Consider the following 19170-nt stretch of genomic DNA (forward strand, 5'->3'; position numbering starts at 1 on the left):
AAAAAAATGAAAAATACATTTTAAAAGAAAAAGACATTCTTGATTAGAAACATCTTGCTACTAGAAGATCTTACATATTATGGTATTATTTTTGTCATACTGAGTGCAGATAACTTGAAATCAAGTTCTTATATTCATACAAAATTCATGCTTGACACGCAAGTATACCTTAAATAATTTTGCGATTTTAAAGCAAAAGATATTGATACTCATTATGAGAAAGTTACGATGAAAGAAGCATAAAGCTTGTATTAAATTTTTGTATAATTTTTAAATATATACTCGTTGTGCAACGCAGTGCAAAATTTATACTTTGACTTTTTACTGATTATGATGCTTAACAAGAAATACGTACTAAAATTTATCATAATTACCTTTCTCTCGTCCAATTATTTGTGAAAGGTCACTGTGACAGCCTCTTGTTTGTTGGGAGAACAACACAGATAGAATAAACCTGAAATCTCCATAGTTTACCAGTAAAAAATGAGCGGAAAGGTTTTTTCTTTTTTTTTTAAGTTTAACGTCCCACTTTTGCGCCCTGCAGGCTAACGAAGACGGAGTTTGCCAGTTAAAAACATCTTTTATATTTTATTTCATTAAAAAAAAAAAACAAACAAACAAACGTAAGGAATCTAAATTTAAAAAATCAACAAAAGTATGTTTTGGTGAACAAATTCGTGATTTAGTTTCAATCTTGATCTTCTACTTTCTTCGTTACACCAGTTCGTTTATCATCAGCACGGCCGTCTTCCTTAGCCTCAGTGTATAATCTTTGGACACCAAACTAAATAATAATAATAATAATAATAATAATAATAATAATAATAATAATAATAATAATAATAGTGTGTTCTTCATGGTGCACTATCATACGACTCGTTTCAACTACAAAGTACATCCTGACTGTCAGGGTACCTCAGCCTATTTGTTGGACTTGTACAGTTTGCGACGTTGCATGCTTGACAGTCCTTCTCTGTGTTGTGTTGCTGAGGTGAGTTTCCCGCCAACATCAGAGTGGCATTTCATTCACATCTAATAACTTTACAAATATATAAACTTTTGAAGTACGGAGTCGCTTTCTGCCAACCTTGTATATCTCCACGAAGGATCAGAACTTTCGTAGAACTAATTGTAATCATATTCTATATCGTTGATTATTTCAGGATTACACATGCACCGGTAGCTGATCTTCTTTTGATTTGGGCAAAGTGCGAAGACAATCGTATCCGAGGCTTCCTGGTTGAGAAAGGAGCAAAGAATTTATCGACGTCGAAGATTGAGGGTAAATTTGGTTTACGAGCGTCATGCACAGGAATGATACATATGGATGGAGTTGAAGTTCCCGAAGAAAATGTTCTTCCTAATGTCTCAGGATTGAAAGTAAGTAGGAAGTTCGGTCTCTATTGTAAACTGCTTTCCTTGTCACAAGAAATAATTACATAGTACTAACCTGCTTTGAATGAACTCTGTCAAGTAATTGAGATATTACTGAAAAGTATTCTTGTTTCGGTTAAATATATTGTTTGATACACTCAATCACATGTTGCAAACGTTACCTAAGTATTGTATTGTAATCGCCTGGTTGCTGTTCGTGGTTCTGTCCTCCGTTGTCCTACCAATGAGTATTTTCCGTAGACCTGGACTTACCTGGATAAGACGTTGAAGGACATCTCCAAAAAGGGATTACAGAATTCTTCCCAAATTGCTCGTCGGTCTCAATGATGAGATGAGCATTAGGCACCGAGAGGTTCGGATGTTTCGTCTCGAAAACCTCACGGACGATCAGACGGTCATCCAGACCATTACTCACACAAACATCACTCACACACAACGAAAACACACTGGGTTAAATGACACTATACCTATTTATTAGAATACTATTAAAAGAGAAAAATGAACAAGAGAAACGATCACAACACTTAACACTGCACAAGTATAATTATTTCCATTAATAAAATCACACTTTACTTTGTCACTGCATTATAGCCCACGGTCACTTTATATATTAGAATTGAAGATTATGATAATAATTTCACTAAATATGCTTTTCTCACATCACTAATGCACTTGGGGAATTAGCACTGGGGAAAGGTGTCGCCGGGATAATCCCACGAAGTAATATAGTTGCTGCTCCAAACAATCCTGAAGAGTTGACACGAGTCTTCAGCAAAATTGCGTAGTCTCCAAAGTGGAATGATAATTTTGAAGGGCGCGTTATAACTGGTACGCACAAGGTGTGTGAACCTGGGATTTACTAATTGGGGCTAGCCGTAAGAAAACATCCTTCACCGGCTAATAACTTATGCCCCTTAGCACAACATTATACTTGATGGTCGACGCGACATGCGTGGTTGCTGCCTCGAAACGTGGAGTAACACTCCTCGAACTTAGAGGTTCGAGATACGAGCTGCATTGGTCGAAGAATCAATGTTGGCAGTTCATTCTCAAAAGCACTCAGGTTAAATCACCTGTATGTACACCCATGTCCAAAATTATTGTCGCATGTCTACAAATATGTTGTTGTAGGAATATAATTTGATAACGAATTCTCCCGGTATTTCTTATGATTTTAGTATGTGTAATAATCAGAGACATGTATGTGGTAAATTTCATGTCAAAAGAACAGTAAATAAGAACAATAAAACGAAAATAAAACTTTCTTGTCCATTTAGCAACATTTTGTTTTACTCACTCTAATTTTCGTATTTATACTTCTTTTCCTATGAAATTTACCACAAACATACATTTCCCGATTATACAAATAGTATCATTATTAAAAGTACCCTGCAAAATCATTATCAAATTATATTCTTAGAAGAAGATAGTTATAGATATGGGACAATCATTTTGGACATGAGTGTACATGCAAATCGAATATGGAAAAGAATTAATGTTAATTTTAGTTCACTGGCCACGAAGCACAAAACATTGCGATGACTCGGGTGTGTGAAAGTACAGATAACGAACCGGTAAAGCGAAGTGGCTGGCGTCGTTCAGGCTGTCGAACATCTGTTTAACTAGTATTTCCATAAATGATTGAAAGATTCACTTAATTCAGTTCCAAATAGCCATAGAATATATACTGTGCATATTAATAAGTCAGGTAGAAACACTGAGAAGGTTCGTCGTTCACTGAAACGTTCTCACCACAAACTAACGTTTCGGATATATATATGAAAAAACGATAAAAGACTTCTTTGTTCAATTGAGTGGGAAGAAAACAGTTCCCATCAAAGAAAGAATTTATTGGCGTCGCAGAATATAGTAGAAATCGAAAAAATTATTACTGTCTTTCCAAAATATACAGAGCGTCCACAAAAAAATACTTCTATAACCTGGTGACGGTTATAGTATGACTACTGTATATACAAAGCTAGATCTCGGTCAGTTTGACTGGTATTTGGTATACTAGAGTTAACAACTGAACATTACTTAGGATACCTTATACCGCTCTTATCACAGTTGAAAGAACAAAGTCAGGGTGGGACAAGGATGTAATGGAGTGTATACTTACCTGATATGTTTATAGGCCAGTGAATACTCATTTTATATTTACAAAAAAACGAGTGTATACGCTATATTTTCAAAAAACAGACGATCATATGCCTTCCAAAAATTCTATCATTACATCATTGGGTAGGACATTTTGAGCGTAACAACATATTTTCAAGAAAAATTCTCTTCGAAGTTCAGATTTTTTAAGTTTTATTGAATGTAAAAGTGTTAATTAAAATATCATATTTTGGTACAGAAATAAACCATTAACTATAATAAGAACAAACTTCGAAAGTTTCAAAACTATTGGTCACAAAGATACCAGTTTTACTATAATGAAGACATTACCCATTTTTATCCTTTTATATACAGTGCGTACATAGAGAAAAGCGTGAATTTACATATTAATTTTTAAAATATATGTATTCCTTACGAACACAATCACAACATACATCTTCAGTGGTGGCAATTGTCCAGATTTCTTACTCGTTAACTACAATCCTCCAATATGTGTACCCTAATCTACACGGTAACTAAGTTCATTAAAAGTTTGGTGTAACATAACCGCTGTAATTGTCTGTAGCGACACCACCTTAAAAACTGGAGCATAGCATTAACCGTGAGAAGTGAACGTCTGATAGCGCATGAGAAACTTAGATAGTTGCTGCTGATGACAGTGTGGATTGTACCCGTAAATTTGTTAGTGACCTTTAAAATCATTATTTTGTGTAGAGATGCAAAAAAGCTGTTTTTTTGGGGGGGGGGGGAAAAACGAGAATTTTGGAAATTTTGGCTTTTTTCATTTTCATGATTTTTCTGTTTGAATAGCTTTCTTATAGTATACTCTAAAGTTAAATAAGATTTCATGACCTAAATGCCATATTTCGCTGTGGAATTCACCATCATAATGGATGGAGCAAATAGTTTATGAATTTAAGTAAACATAAAGTACGTAGTATTTGAGGGCAATTTTAATAGCTATTTAACTTTATTTTAACTTCTGAATTATCGATATTTTTTCTTCTCTAGATCATTTCTTTTTAGTCATCCGCGTTTCATTTCTTAGAGCTTAGTACTCTAGCTTCTAGCATATAATTAAACTTATGATTTTCAATATATCCATCAGAGCGTACTTCCACATTTCCGTTATACTGTAGCTGTGCAATGATTTTAACAATAATCTTCCGGACACAATCTTGAATACCATTTGATAGAAATAATCAGTATCGGATTTAGAAAAATATTTGGAAGGTTTTTTTGTTCTGAATAATGTTTGTTTTTTCTAAAAATTCCTAACTTTTATTTAAGAGGAGCTTAAGTTTATGAGTACAGGCATAACAAATATTTCGTTTCGTTTGTATATTCAGCTATAATCTTCCAGATACAACCTTGAAGACCATTTTATACTGATAATCAGTGGCGGATTTAGAAAAGTATTTTGAGAGGGGCTTTTCTTATTAATGCTGTTTTTTTCTAAAAATTCCTTTTTTTTATTATTATTATTTGAAGACAGCTTGAAGTTTATGAGTAAAGGCAAAACTAATATTTAGTTTGTTTTAGAAATTCCGTAATTTCGGGGTAGAGGCTTCAATCCGAAAGACATCCCCCACCCTAACCCTCTTCGCATATCCATCACTACTGGTAATTAGTAATAACAAAGATTTAAAAACGATTAGAAAGGAAGTCGGCCAGGACACACAGTACACGCACTATCTCTACATTCACAGATGGAATTAAGAAAACTTTTGTCAAAATGGTCGAATGCGGGGTTGAATCCCGAACTTCACGATAGAAGCGCGAAAGCTAACCACTCACTCATGTTTGTTGTGCTTAACTTAAATGTATTCTCTCTCTCTCTCTTTCTCTATGGCCACAAAAGCTCTCCATTGACTTCTGTCCTTATCCAATTCAATCCAGTTTCTACTCTGTATTCCTATTTCTGCTATATCCATCTTAATATTGTCCTCCCATCTGGGCCTAGGTTTTCCTAATCGACGTTTCCCGATTGGATTTCCAGTTAAAACTTTGAAAGCGTTCCTACTTTCTTCCATTCTGGCTACATGACCTGCCCATCTGAGCCTCCTAGACTTGATGACTCTAACGATGTTTGGTAAACCGTATAAATTATGTAGTTCCTCCTTATGCAGTTTCCGCCATTCCCCATTCCCGTTCCTCTTGGGTCCAAATATTCGTCTCAGAATTTTATTCTCAAATAATTTCAGTCTGCGTTCTTCCCTCAGCGTAAGCGACCATGCTTCACAACCATAAAGCATACCAGGCATGATTATCATTTTATATATTTTAAGTTTTAAATTCCTTGACAGAATTCCGCGACGACAAAATATTTTGAACTGAATAATAACAAGAATTTCCTGATTTCAGTCGACATTTGATTTCTTTGTGGGTATGATTTTGGTCTGGTAATACTGATTCAAGATATTTGAAAGTATCCACTGTGTCGAAAGTATTAATTGATATTTTAACGCATTCATAATTTGCCATATTACGATCCTTGTGAACTTCCTTGTATTTAGATTTCTCTGCATTTACTCATGTCCCTGCAGCGTTTAATAAGGCCTCTGCATTTCTTTCGATTGTTCTCCTATTAGATTTTACATCATTAGCATACACCATAACCTGGTGAATACCATTCAACTCTAGGTCCTGGTTCCTATCTTTGATTTTTCTTATAGCGTACTCCGGAACAAAGCTGAATAATAACGGGGATAACGCATATGCTTGTTTCAGGCCAATCTCGACGTGGAAGCTCGCATTTTTCTACTTGGACTTTACTCTGGGATTCATTTAAACACTTAACAAATCTAGCTTTTTCGGTATTCCAAATTCTGTAAGAATGTTTCCCTCCTAACCGAGTTGTAAGCCTTTCTAAAATCAATAAACAGTTGATGTACTGGGTAATATATTCCCATTTCTTTTCGAGTATTTGTCAAATGGTAAATATCTGGTCGATTTCGACTAAATCCACACTGATAATCTTCAATAATTTCATCTGCGTATGGAGTCAATCTTATTCATAGAATGTTAAGAGAAATGCCTCGATAATTATTACAATCAATTTTGTCGTCTTTCTTGTGAATTGGAACAGTGATTGATTCTTCCACTCTTTTTAAATGTATTCCATAGTTTTTCTTTTTTGTAAAAAAAAAAAAAAAAAAAAAAAAAAAAAAAAAAAAAAAAAAGGTTCGTAACGATATGTTGAATTTTCTTGTTAAAAATTCTGAACTGGGTAAACCGTGATGGTGGTTATATATTCTAGAGCCTAGGAAACCATACGCTCAGATGAACCGTCTATTACGTATATGATCCATGAACAGAAAATTCGATACTTTCCAGATTCTGAACAAGCTTAAGGAACAGTCAGTGCATTACAGAATTTGGAGCTTTACCGATTTTGCAGATCCGAAGTATCTGATAGGTGGTAACAGATTATTACGTATGTGATCAATCAGGGAAAAATTTGTTCGAAATATTCATACGATGTAGATAAAAGTTAAAACTTAACTGAAAAATTTCAAGAATGTACAGATCCACTCGAAACGAAGTTCTTGGTGTGCAGATTTCTCTCATGTTTTTTTCTTTATTTTGCTTCAAAAAGAGGGTGTGTGATATTTTGAAGTAAAAACACTACATACAATTTTGCTAGTTATTTGTGTATCATTTTTTAAGTACTTATTGTATATAAGAGGTTAAAATATTATTACATATGTTGGTTAATCCTTTGGAATTCATAATGTAAATATGTTAAGAATTTTAAAAAATCTTTTTGAAATTCATGGTTTATTTTCGAGGTTTCATATTATTATCTGCATCAACCACTAGTTAAATGAGCTTTTTGTTGTAGAGAAGCGAAACAAAGTCTGCATTATCAGTTTAAAGCAAAATTTTCAAAAAAGCCCAAAATTTCCCAAGCGAGGCAGAAAAAACCGATTTTTCCAAAAAAGCCGTTTTTTTTCCGAGCCCTTGCATCTCTAGTTTAAACCATACCAATCACTTTTTGTGCTTGGGTGTTCCCACTTGTTTTGTCAGTATTTTTCCAAATGCCTTTTTAGTATTAACTTGATTTATGAACATTACTTGTTCGATTAATGAAGGAGGATTTCTGTTTTTCAGGGTCCGTTCAGTTGTCTCAACAACGCCCGATTTGGAATTGCTTGGGGTGCATTGGGTGCAGCAGAGTTTTGTCTCCATACAGCTCGACAGTACACGTTAGAAAGACAACAGTTTGGTCGGCCATTAGCAGCTACTCAGTTGATGCAAAAGAAAATGGCAGATATGCTAACAGAGATTGGATTAGCACTCCAAGCATGTGTTCGTGCTGCTCAACTAAAGGATGAGAACAGGTGATTTACCAGGTTTAATTTCTCTTATGAGTTAGAAGAGAAATCATTAGTTTTTACAAGCCCTTCTATATTGGTAGTTCTTAAGGTAATAAGACTGATGCCTGGGGTAAGTTTTATGGATGTTTTAGATGGCAGTTATGATTTTTTTTTTTTTTTTTCAGTCTCTGTTAAGTTACAAGAAAACCAAATGAGATGGTGAAATGTTGATTAGCCAAATCTATTCATTGAGATTGCACATTTCCTATACTTTAGCGTTCAATCATTGTTGAATAGTGAGCGTGATACGGTATCGAGTGCAATCGAAGCGTCCTTCAAGGTCCACTACATGATGTGATCCGATTTCTGCAGGCGGAAGGGCACAATACAGCGTCAATTCATCGGCGAATGATCAAGATTATGATGGGAACATGAAGTGATTGCTGTGCACACAAGTGATACAGAGAGTTTAAAGAAAGACTTACGGACGTCCACTACAAGTTTAAAGAAAGCTTAAAGAAAAACTTATCGACGTACTCGACGAGAGTAGTAAAGTGCAGAAATCTGTAGTAGAAAACGATCTTGCTGAATAACATGGTTCGCGAAAGGCGTAGAAAATGGTTTCTAAAGTAACTGATCTTGGAATTTCAAGGAACTCTGCAACCCCATATACGGAAAAAATCTCGCGGGTAATACATCGTCGCCCAAAATCTTGTGTAGCCGAAACCTCGTGTGCCAAAATCTCGTGACTCAAAACCTCAGAGACCAAAATCTCGACTAGCCAAAAATTCGTGTGGGCGAAATCTCGCCGCCCAAAATGTCGCGGACCAAAACTTCCTGGGCCAAAATTCGTAGGCCAAAATCTCGTACAGACAGAACTACGCCATAACAGTATATATAAAAGTTTCTGAGCTCAAAATAATAATAATAATATGATTGAGAAGAATCTAAAAATGCTTAGTTTATACATAGAAGCGAAAAATTGGCAGTTCAAAATAAATGGATATACAATCTAAAAGAAACCAAAATTGGGAGAAATCTTAATCATCAAATCTATTTTAGCTAAATTATTTGGTGAAAGTGAACTGCGAATTTCGGTCAGACGTTTTGACCAGGCGAGATTTTGGACCACGAGTTTGTGACTGCGAGGTTTCGTACTCAAACTCTCATCTGCCGTCTGGAGAAATCTAATTATGTAACATACTATACAATAAGCGGCCGCTTCAATTTCACTAAATATGTTTTCATGCTCGCTACTCCACAGTCTCTGCACGGCAGAGTCTGTATTTTAGTATAGGGATGTGCTACCGCCAGTGAACAGATCTGGCTTATCCGTATTTCGCTATCTCACGTGGTTCTTTTCTGGTGACTTAACGGAGGTTGGAAAAATATCTCCCTTATACAATTAGCTTTGTGTTGCTTTTCCAAGTGACAATGGCTACAAAACTAGTGTATTTTTAAATAGAGCAAAACATGTCTGATTTCTATGTAGCAACTTTGAAAATGTATTTTGGTATATTTTGCAAGTACAACTATACAAGTTTTTTTGTAATATTTAAATTATTACTCGTAAGAAACGAGATTAAGTAGAGATTTATTATCTATTTCAGACTTCCACCAGAACTCATATCAATTCTTAAACGAAACTCCTGTGGAAAATCCCTAGAAATTGCTCGAGTTGCCCGAGACATGTTGGGAGGAAACGGTATTTCGGATGAATACCACATTATTCGCCATCTAACAAACTTGGAGGTTGTTAATACATACGAAGGTGAGTACTGTTGAACTAGATTCAGGACTGGAAACACTTAATCAAACACTATTCATACATTAATGATATATTAATGATGTGTCATTATATTAACGATATATTTATTTTACAGTTCCTCTTTTCTTCAGTTTTGCATCTTTTTTTAGCGGTATGTGCATCATTATAGCAATTATTACCTTAACGTCCAACATCTTCCCCCTTGGTCGAAAAAAAAAGTCATTAAGTATTAATAACTCAATCTTACTATGTGGATTCCTGAGCGGTTTTGATGTTCTCAGACTATCTCCTTTACTTTCTTTCTCACCAACTTTCTGTTTGTATGTTTCATTTTCTTGCGAAGTGTTCTTACCTAGGGAATCTCTGTCTTACTCATATCATTCAATAACCTATAATCCACTGTAGAAGGAATCATACAAAGTCACTATGTAAAAACTTATTGTCATTTACAATCCTGACTTGATGTCTATACCTTATTTAATCATTTAATGTAAATTCAAAAATTATTATTTCCTGTCAATCTATTAAATGTTACCTTAACAAATTTAGGTAGTTCAGCTCTATGATTTCTAACTCATAATTCCATATCTTCCTGTACCGGATATATCAAAAGCCCGAGGCCATAAGCCAACTCAGTTATGAGTAAATATACGATAAAATGAAAAAGAAAGAAGGAAGTTGTTAAAAATACCTGGTTTTTAATCTAAAATAAGGATTTTTTTCCAACCAGACCACACGTTTGGACTCCACAGTGGTAAGGCGCTTCTTATGTTAAATGGAAAAGTTTTGGTTCTAGTTTAGCACGTGGTACGAACGGAACGTAAGCGCATGCAAAAGTGACAGGGTGAATGAGCACATTGTTGCGTAAGGGAACCTAGAACATCTCAAATCCGTTTCTAAACAATGTTGTATTGTTGTTATGGTGAAGTTGCAAGAGAACAGTCTGCTAAATTGGCAGGGTTCCAGTTTCATTTAATATAGGGCGTCTTACCAATGTGGAACCCAAACATGTAGTGCTATTTGAAAAATTCCATTTTAGATAGAAAACCGCATATTTCCAACAACTTTCTCTTTTTCTAATTTCTCGTATCTTTACTCATAACGGAGCTGACTTATGGTCCCGAACTGTTGATACACCCGTTATATTATTAGCAGCAGAATGTATTATTTTGTAGGGCCTTCCAGCCTAGTTTTCCTTAAGATTACTCTTATCTCTTTTCATATTAGGGACTCTTTGGTCCGTTTAGAGAAAAGCAAAGAAGCTGCAAACCGTCCTAGGCATTTAGTAGGTGTATTCAAAACTGAATAGTTCATCTCTGCTATTCAACTTTCCAATATAGCATAATTCACTTTGTAATTATTCTGAATAAACTTGTTTTTCAAAGACTTCTTAATCCACTGCACAGTCTTTTCAGCGCTTCCGTTACTAACAGGCGAGTATAGAGGTGCGAATAACTGTTTAATTCTCCTATCTTCACAGTATGATCTTAACTCAGCACTTTTTTTTTTTTTTTTTTTTTTTTTACACACACCCTAACGATTTAAGAAACTCAGTTAACTGAAATATATTTTCTAAATTGAAAATAGTTTCCCTTCCATTGGTGAACTTAACCTTCCGTACTCTTATCCATTGCGTAAAGGTATCGATCATAAGAAATATAAATCCGAATAATTAGCATGAACCAGTTGGAGTTTTATTAGCAATGATCCAAATATATTTTCTCTGATGGCTCATGTCAGTCAGGCCAAGGTTTGTAATTAATGCGCGAAGAACTACTTGCTACCGTACAACACACTTAACCACTGTATGCACCATTTGTTGTATATCGTCTGACATACCCAGCCACTATGCCTCTGATGTAACCAACTGAAGTGTGAAATGTAGACCCAAATTATCCGTGTGCAATCTTCTCAAATACAACTTCTTAACTTTTGTGACAAAACTACTACTTCTTTCTAAAGAAGACATTCATTATGAGTCTCAAACTGAAAATATCTTCAGAAGAATGGCGTCTACTTTGAACCGTCGAAATACGAAGGATATCTTTTAGGCCAACCATTCATTACCCAACCTTCAGCTTCATTAATTAAAGTGTTTTCATTGATAGCTTCATCTGATAAAATCTGGGTCCAATTTCACTGACATATTCCAGTCCTCATTAAACTTCCTACAGAGGTTCATTTAAAGGAAGTCGTGATAAAAAGCTTGCTACCTTAACATTTTTATTTTATACTATTTCAAAATTATAATTCGCTAAGATGAGAAACCATCTCTGTAACATTGGTGTGGCACCATCAGGAGGAGCTTTCGTACCGAATATCTATTTGACAGGTTGGAAATCTGTGACAATTTTGAATTTTCTCCAAAAACGAATTTATAGAATTTTAGGACAACAATATTAGTGCAAGTGCCTCTTTTTCAAAATAGGAGTAGTTTGACTTACCCGTGGACAAGGTAGTGAAAGCGGAAGCTATTGTTTTGAGCTCCCCGTTCACCTCATTGTATAATACAACCTCTACACCATTCGGAGAAGCATCCGTCATGCTATCTTTTCCTTGTCATTGAATGGTTGTAGTACTTATGCTTGCCTTTAATCTTTCTCTAACTGAAATTATTTCTGATGTTCTTGCGAGCATGTTCATGGTGAAACCTTCTTAAGCATTCTGTACAACAAGGGAATGTTCATTAGCAATGCAGGAAGTTGTCTGTAATAGAAATTCAGCATTCCAAAGGACGATTGTAATTAAAGCAGATTCTTAGGACTAGGCGCTTCGAAAATTGGTCTTAAATTATCTGAAGCTGGTACTATACTTTCTACGGAAATATTGTAACCCAAGTATTTGATCTTTACAAAGAAAATATATTTATGCTTTTTAACGTGAACATTGTAGTTACGAAGTGTCTCTATACTTGTGCAGTACGATTATAGCATTCCTCTCGTGTGGCTTCCCAAATCAGTACCTTATTCAGATAATAAGATACACCTGACATGTTCTGCAAGATGTGGTTCGTAAAACGTTGCAAAATTTGTGCCAAGCAGTTCTAGCCAAAAAGCAGTCTGCGTTATAAATGCAGACACCAAGGCGTATATATCACCAAATATTTTGTACCTCCTGTTGTACTACTAGCTGCAAGTAAGTATGACATAGGACTAAAAGAAGGAAGCACCCTTTAGCTTATTGAGCATATTCTCTATCTTGAGGATAGGAAAACCTACCGTTTCCGTTACTAAATTCAAAGTTCTTTTAAAAGTTAAACAAAGCCTAAGTGCTCAATTCTATTTTCTTATAACCACCATAGGTGCCACCCAAACTGAATCTTTTGCAAAATCCCCATATTACACAATTATTGCACTTCCTTATTCACTGTTCTAACAGCGAGTAAGGAATTTCGTAAGCCTTCTAAAACAGTCGTAACATCTGGCCTGACCGGAATGCTGATTTTATTCCCTTAAATAGGCGTTTTGATTTACTCTTAGAATACAATGCTGGACTTATCTAACAGTATTCTCTGCAAATCATTATGAGTTTCTGTCCTTGCCGTCTTTGAACGAACAGTGAGACTATATTTGTTTTTGACATATTGGTATTTATAACAACCATCGGTAGTGTCCATACTGATTCTCCTAATTGAACTTGGAATAATACCTTTCATGTCAAAGAAATATCTGCATTTTTAAACAAGCCTTGATATGTTTGTAATCTTTCCTTTTTGTTCCAATCCACCTCATAACTTACAGCTGAGACTACAGCTCTGATGTTCACTACAAAAGAAACTTCGTAACTACATTTTAAAGTGCGCAATATAGGTGCGGAATAACTTGCTAAAAGCTAACTATTTGACCGATTTCAGGGCGTACGATCGCTTTTACCTGTGGGCCAAATGTAGATTTAAGACATTAAATATTTAATCGAACACTACCCATACCTTAATGATGTCATTTAATCTGATACACTACACAAACATAACCTATGCTTATCGTTTAATACATAAACATCAACAATATATATATTTATTTTAAAATTCCTCTTTTTCTTCAATCTTACTTTTTTCAATGGCATGTGCTTCATAATAGCAATTACTACCTTAATCTCCAACAAGCACGTCAGTGTTACCTAAATATTTTACTGATGACAAATAACGTATGTGGTGTTGGTACATTTTGCTAGTATATTTCAGAAAGATGACCAGTTTATTTCTGTGGAATAGCTAAAAAATAAAACGTCAATTATGTACAAAATACAATAACCCTTACGAGAAAACCTCTCTCCTGTGCTTTGTTTCTTGTGGTTCTCGATATGTAGGCAAATTAAATATGTAGCTATCTTAACACTACTTTTACTGTGCATGCACAAGATACACAGAAGAATGTTCAAAATTTATCAATATGAAAAATAAAATTTACATGGTTTTGTTAAATAATCGATCGTTCATAAATCTGTACGTAATTAGCATTCTCATACCTAACATCTTTATACGCACTTTAGTCATTTTTCTTTCTTTTACATGTTGGGTGTAGTACTAAGATGCATTATACTAAGGTAACGCAAATGTTAGTATAAACAAAGGCGTATGGCAAATAAAAACAGAACGAAAAGCAAGAAGACTTTTGTGTTTATTTACCATAACTGTATAAAGATCGTATAGGACATATTTATACATATGTATTGATTTTTTTCTTTCTTTCTTTTTTTTCTTTTTCTTTTTCTTTTTTTTAAGTTCCACGGTTTTTAAGCATATTTTGATAGTGTTTGAATTGATTGGTTGTTGAGTGTTTCATGAGTAGGGCAGGTAATTGTAATAAAGAATTTATCGAAAAAGTTTTGATTGTGTAATTAGGCCTAATAGTGTTATGATCATTATAAGCACCTGTGTGCAGACGAAAGGCTAAACCTGTATTGGTTTTAACAAGATCTAACACTTGCAGGTAGTGTCTGTGCCTAAGACACACCTGAGACTATTTCATGGTTACTTGACAAACAGGAATTCATTATAGGTTTCCCAATATTTCTCTTCCTGCAAGGTGACAATTTGTGGAGTATCAAAAAGTATGAAAATATTGTTTCTGTTTTTTGGCAAAAAGCGTGGAGAAAGCACTATATTTGTCACCTATTTATATATATTCTTACATATTGTTTGTGATAAACAGAGCACATATGAAAACGTATATACAGTTCAATACATGGTATCTGTGTATTGTTTTTAAGTTGAATGCTCAATACAATATGAAGTATGGTGTTTCCTCAACAGATGTCTGTCTTCTTACAACTGTTACATGAAACTATGAAGTATAATACAGAAATAAAATAACCGGTGCACATTTGACATTTAAGGAACGGAACTCTATTTTAAACTGGTATAGGCTTTGTGACGACTCTCAGACTAGTCTCAAAGCATGTAATTGTCAGTCGTGTAAGAGATCCTGTTTCAAACTCACACCTATACTGACGTTGAACTTCAGCGATACTTTCAAAATTGAAATAATCACTTTAAAGTTTTGTTCCTCAAATGTCAAGTATTCATTGATCATTTTGTTTCACCATTATACATTACATGTTACAGTCACGAGAAGACCGATATATGTTAACGAAACACCATACTACATACTGTAAGAACTCAATTCAAACTTCGAAAGCATAAGCAGATACCATGTATTCAAGTTTATATACATTTTTTTACGCACTTTGTATCTGCAAGGTATTTTTTTTAATAATAGGTTGATACGATGCTTCTTTTAAAAAATGGTGTTTTATTTTCTCGTGTTGTCCGTTTTATTGTAAAAATATACAGGGGCTGATCAGTTTCGATCGGAACTAATTGAAGTTGTTGCTTATCTTAACCCTTTAATGGGCAAGCATTGATAGCATTACTACTAAAACATTTAGTTTGCTTTTATGGTTGAACCATGTCTTCCTGGTCATAATTTCGTAATTTTTAAAGTATTTTTGTACTTTGGTTACAAAATACATGGTGTTTATTTCAAAGCAACATTGCCATAAAATAGATGTTATGTGTAGCTACTGAGCAGCATCGCCTTATTATGCTAAAATATCATAAAAATACTCTTAGTAATTACCAACAGTTTCGTTGAAATATTTTCCTACAGAACAAGAAACCGCAAATAAAATTTTAAAAAAAAATTTAAAAAAAAGAACTTTCGCGGAACGTAGGAGATAAAGCTTCTACAATACTAAATTTCACTGTCCTTGTTGACGAAGATTAGAAGTATCTAAAGAAGCGACCCGCAAATCATGTATATTGAATATTGTACGAAAGCAATAATGCTAATTAAATGATTACTGAAGTTATAATTCGTGCGGATAACGCAATAGAATGTGATGTTGCTTGAGAGCAACACTGCCATTAAAGAGTTAAGATATTCCATCCCGCCACCATCGATCATGCTTGAAGTGATTAAAACGTGATGGACCCCTTGCACTGTCACATTGTCCACTGTGGCAGATTTCGTTGTAGCGATACTGGTGGTATATTGTCCCACTCCTGCTTCCAGGCTTTCAAAAGGCAATTTACCATTTGAACCTGACATGGTGAAAGGTGCTATTTGAGAAATCCAAAAGAACAATAATCCATGGGACTATCATCTGGACTTGTTAGTGAGAATATCTTCAAACAGAATAGCATCGACACCAATTGCAGCTGCCATGCATCGGTAGGCAAGCGATGTTTTGGTCGTGTGACTTGAAGCTTTGTCCTGGCGCAGTTTCATATGATGGGTGTCATCGTTATACAATACTGATATTTCGTATGTGTAAACTGGAATAGAACATATTCTTGGTCATAAACAGCATTGATTTTAATATTTTCTTTTTCAAACCTACCGACAAAAGCCAATAACAACCATAAAACCTCTCAAGAAACTTGTTTTGCATTGACGCACAAAGTTACATCAGTCTTTTTCATGAACACTTGTCCATGCGATGGCCCGAATTTCTCCAGTCATAGATTCAGTCTTCGTTCATCGTCACAACAAATTTTCAGCGGTCACCAGCTAGGGGCACTAGTAGAACCTTTTGGCGTTGTGGGTAGGTCTCGGCCTCAATTTGTGATGGATTGCACGACTCATTGTTGATTGTGTCACATATAATCGTTTAGCCGTACGGTGCGGTAATGGATTCTCACAGACAGCCATATCCCGAATCTTTAGCAGAAGTGTTGTGAGTTTTACTGATGCTCTCTTTGGATGCGATTTTGTTGATGATGTGGGTTGAGCAGGAGACTAGTGTGCGTTACATTTAATTATAACAACAGTAACAGTTGTCCATGCCACCATAAACCCATTGTTCTGATACTGTTCTGCTGTGTGAGTAATGGTAAAACTTATATGGGTAAGAGCCAGTACCTTTTCCGAAAGCACTTCTTTCTCGGTGGCATATTTTTCACTACAAAAGTTGAGACACTGATACACGTTTGAGTGTACAGTTTTGGTCCTCTGTGAAATCCGGCTTGATGTTGCTGTTTGTAAATCGTTCCGATGGCAACGGATCAGCTTTCGTATAGTTTTTGATTTGTTTATTTTTTTCTGCTATATCAAAGCAGTAAATGTATGTGGGTGGGAATGTTTCGTTTATATTTTCCTAATTTCCTTTACTAGTTTCAAAAAACATGGACGCCGAATTGGCAGGACTTTGATCTCCAGCTTGCTGGAGAGTTAATGTGTCAGTAGTTAGGTAATTTAACTGCATGTAAAACGGGAGAACAGCTTCGAGTCTTCGCCACTTCAGCATTTAGATTTCTGTTGTTTCACGTTTTCTGTGCCCAGTGATATAATTAATGTAATATAGTTATGCCCATAAGACTGTAATGAATAGAAATTAGCGATGGCAAAATTCATGATATAAAAATTAAAGCATGTCGAAAAGAGCTATAGTATAGTGTTGGTCCACCACCAATTCACATAGTCTGGAATCAAACTTGCGATCCTGAGCTTCAAAAGTTGAGTATTTTACCAGTGAGCCAGCGTTGTTAATATCAGATTGAACACTTAGTAGTTTAACTGTAAAATCATTATTGGAAAACCCTCTACATAATGTCATGTAAAGCTGCCTTGGAAGTATAGCCCACAATGAATTGAAACTAAATCTATGTATATCTATCTATCTATGTTGTGTGAGGGAACCTACAACATCTTGAATCAGTTTCCCAACAATGCTATATTATTGATAATAGCGAGGGTCCAAGGGAATAGCCTGCTGAATAAGCAATATTGCTTTTTCATTTTACATTGTCCGCTTTGCCAGTGTGAGGCGATTTGAAACCCTCATCATTTTAGATTGAAAATCGCTTATTTCCAACACCTTTCATCTCCTTCCAGTTTTTCGTATCTTTACTCATAACGGAGTATGGACCAAAAATGAAATGAAATCTTTCAGTTTTACGTCCCACGGTTATGCCGGTTAGGCTAAAGGAGATGGTGATTATGGGAAATGAATGAAATGGTGGAATGAAGAAAGTGGGAAGAAACGGGAGAACCCCGAGAAAACCCACGAGCACGGTGTTTGTCCACCACAAAGTCTCCACGGCGCGAGCTGGGATCGAATCAGGGACCCCAAGCACCGGAGGTGAACGCTCTACCACTGAGCCACCGCGCCCAAGGACAATGGACCAGGAGTTTTCATACACCCTGTGTATTGTGCATAGTCAATAGTTCAGAAATGTATAAAACGAAAACTTTTTGGTGCTAATGTGATGTTAATGAATTCACAGTGAAATATTCTCCGAAATGTAAATTGACATAGTTAAATAAATTATATGTTATTTGCCTTTATCAGCCGTCTTTATGCTAGGGTTTTGAAATGTTCCATTTGCTAGAAATTTTATTTCAATTAAAGAATGTAAGCTGTGCCTTATATATAAATTCGTGTATTTATAAACTTGATTGAACAATGTGTGCCATTTTATTTATATACTCAATAGGTACGCATGATATTCATGCTCTGATCATTGGACGAGCGATCACAGGCATTCAAGCTTTCAACTAAGCATAAGAGAATGCGAGGACAGCCCTACTCCTACTTCAAAATGAAACCAGTACCTCGTAGAAGTCTTTCCATGTATCAGGAGACTTATTTTGTATTGTTGTTGGTATTTGTTGAATGAATTATAGATATATATATTTTTGTATGAATTTTGTTGTACCTGATGTTCGATTTAATCTTTGTGTTATTTTCATAATTAAAGTTTTATGGACCAAAACTTAAGATTAAGGAAAACGAAATAAAATTTTATCAATAAACAAATTGTATTTCTTTGAGTAACATGTTAGGCCTATGGTCATCGTGAGTCTAATATAGAAAATAAGAAGGAATTTAGAATGGGATTTGAATCTAAAACCTCGAGATAAAGTATACTTAGTTTAGTTCCTATCAACTATTTTCAATTGAAGACAACGATTCTATGGAAAAGGGGTAGACAAATTTTCGACCAGTGGAGAGTGTATTGTTTTAAGACAATATCCAGTAATTATTATTTCGGAAAACAACAGGCAAAATGCTTAATTCCAGTTTTCCATCATTATATGACAATACACATAATAGCATGTAATAGTTATA

The 19170-nt window shown here is 35.0% G+C and overlaps 1 protein-coding gene across 2 annotated transcripts in view; it reads left to right on the plus strand.

The window, feature by feature from the left end:
* LOC145688057 (glutaryl-CoA dehydrogenase, mitochondrial-like) overlaps window positions 1–18858 on the plus strand; it is a 58885-nt gene extending 40027 nt beyond the window's left edge. For both annotated transcript variants that reach the window (XM_081761762.1, XM_081761761.1), the window contains 4 exons: window positions 1164–1380; window positions 7627–7856; window positions 9443–9603; window positions 18536–18858. In XM_081761762.1, coding sequence (XP_081617888.1) covers window positions 1164–1380; window positions 7627–7856; window positions 9443–9603; window positions 18536–18600 — 673 coding nt within the window. In that variant the 3' untranslated portion in view covers window positions 18601–18858. The remainder of the gene's footprint in view (window positions 1–1163; window positions 1381–7626; window positions 7857–9442; window positions 9604–18535) is intronic.
* Window positions 18859–19170: the final 312 nt, after the last annotated feature.

This window comes from Thermobia domestica, chromosome 6, assembly GCF_964235325.1.
Source record: "Thermobia domestica chromosome 6, izTheDome1.hap1.1, whole genome shotgun sequence".
NCBI classification, from domain to species: Eukaryota; Metazoa; Arthropoda; class Insecta; order Zygentoma; family Lepismatidae; genus Thermobia; species Thermobia domestica.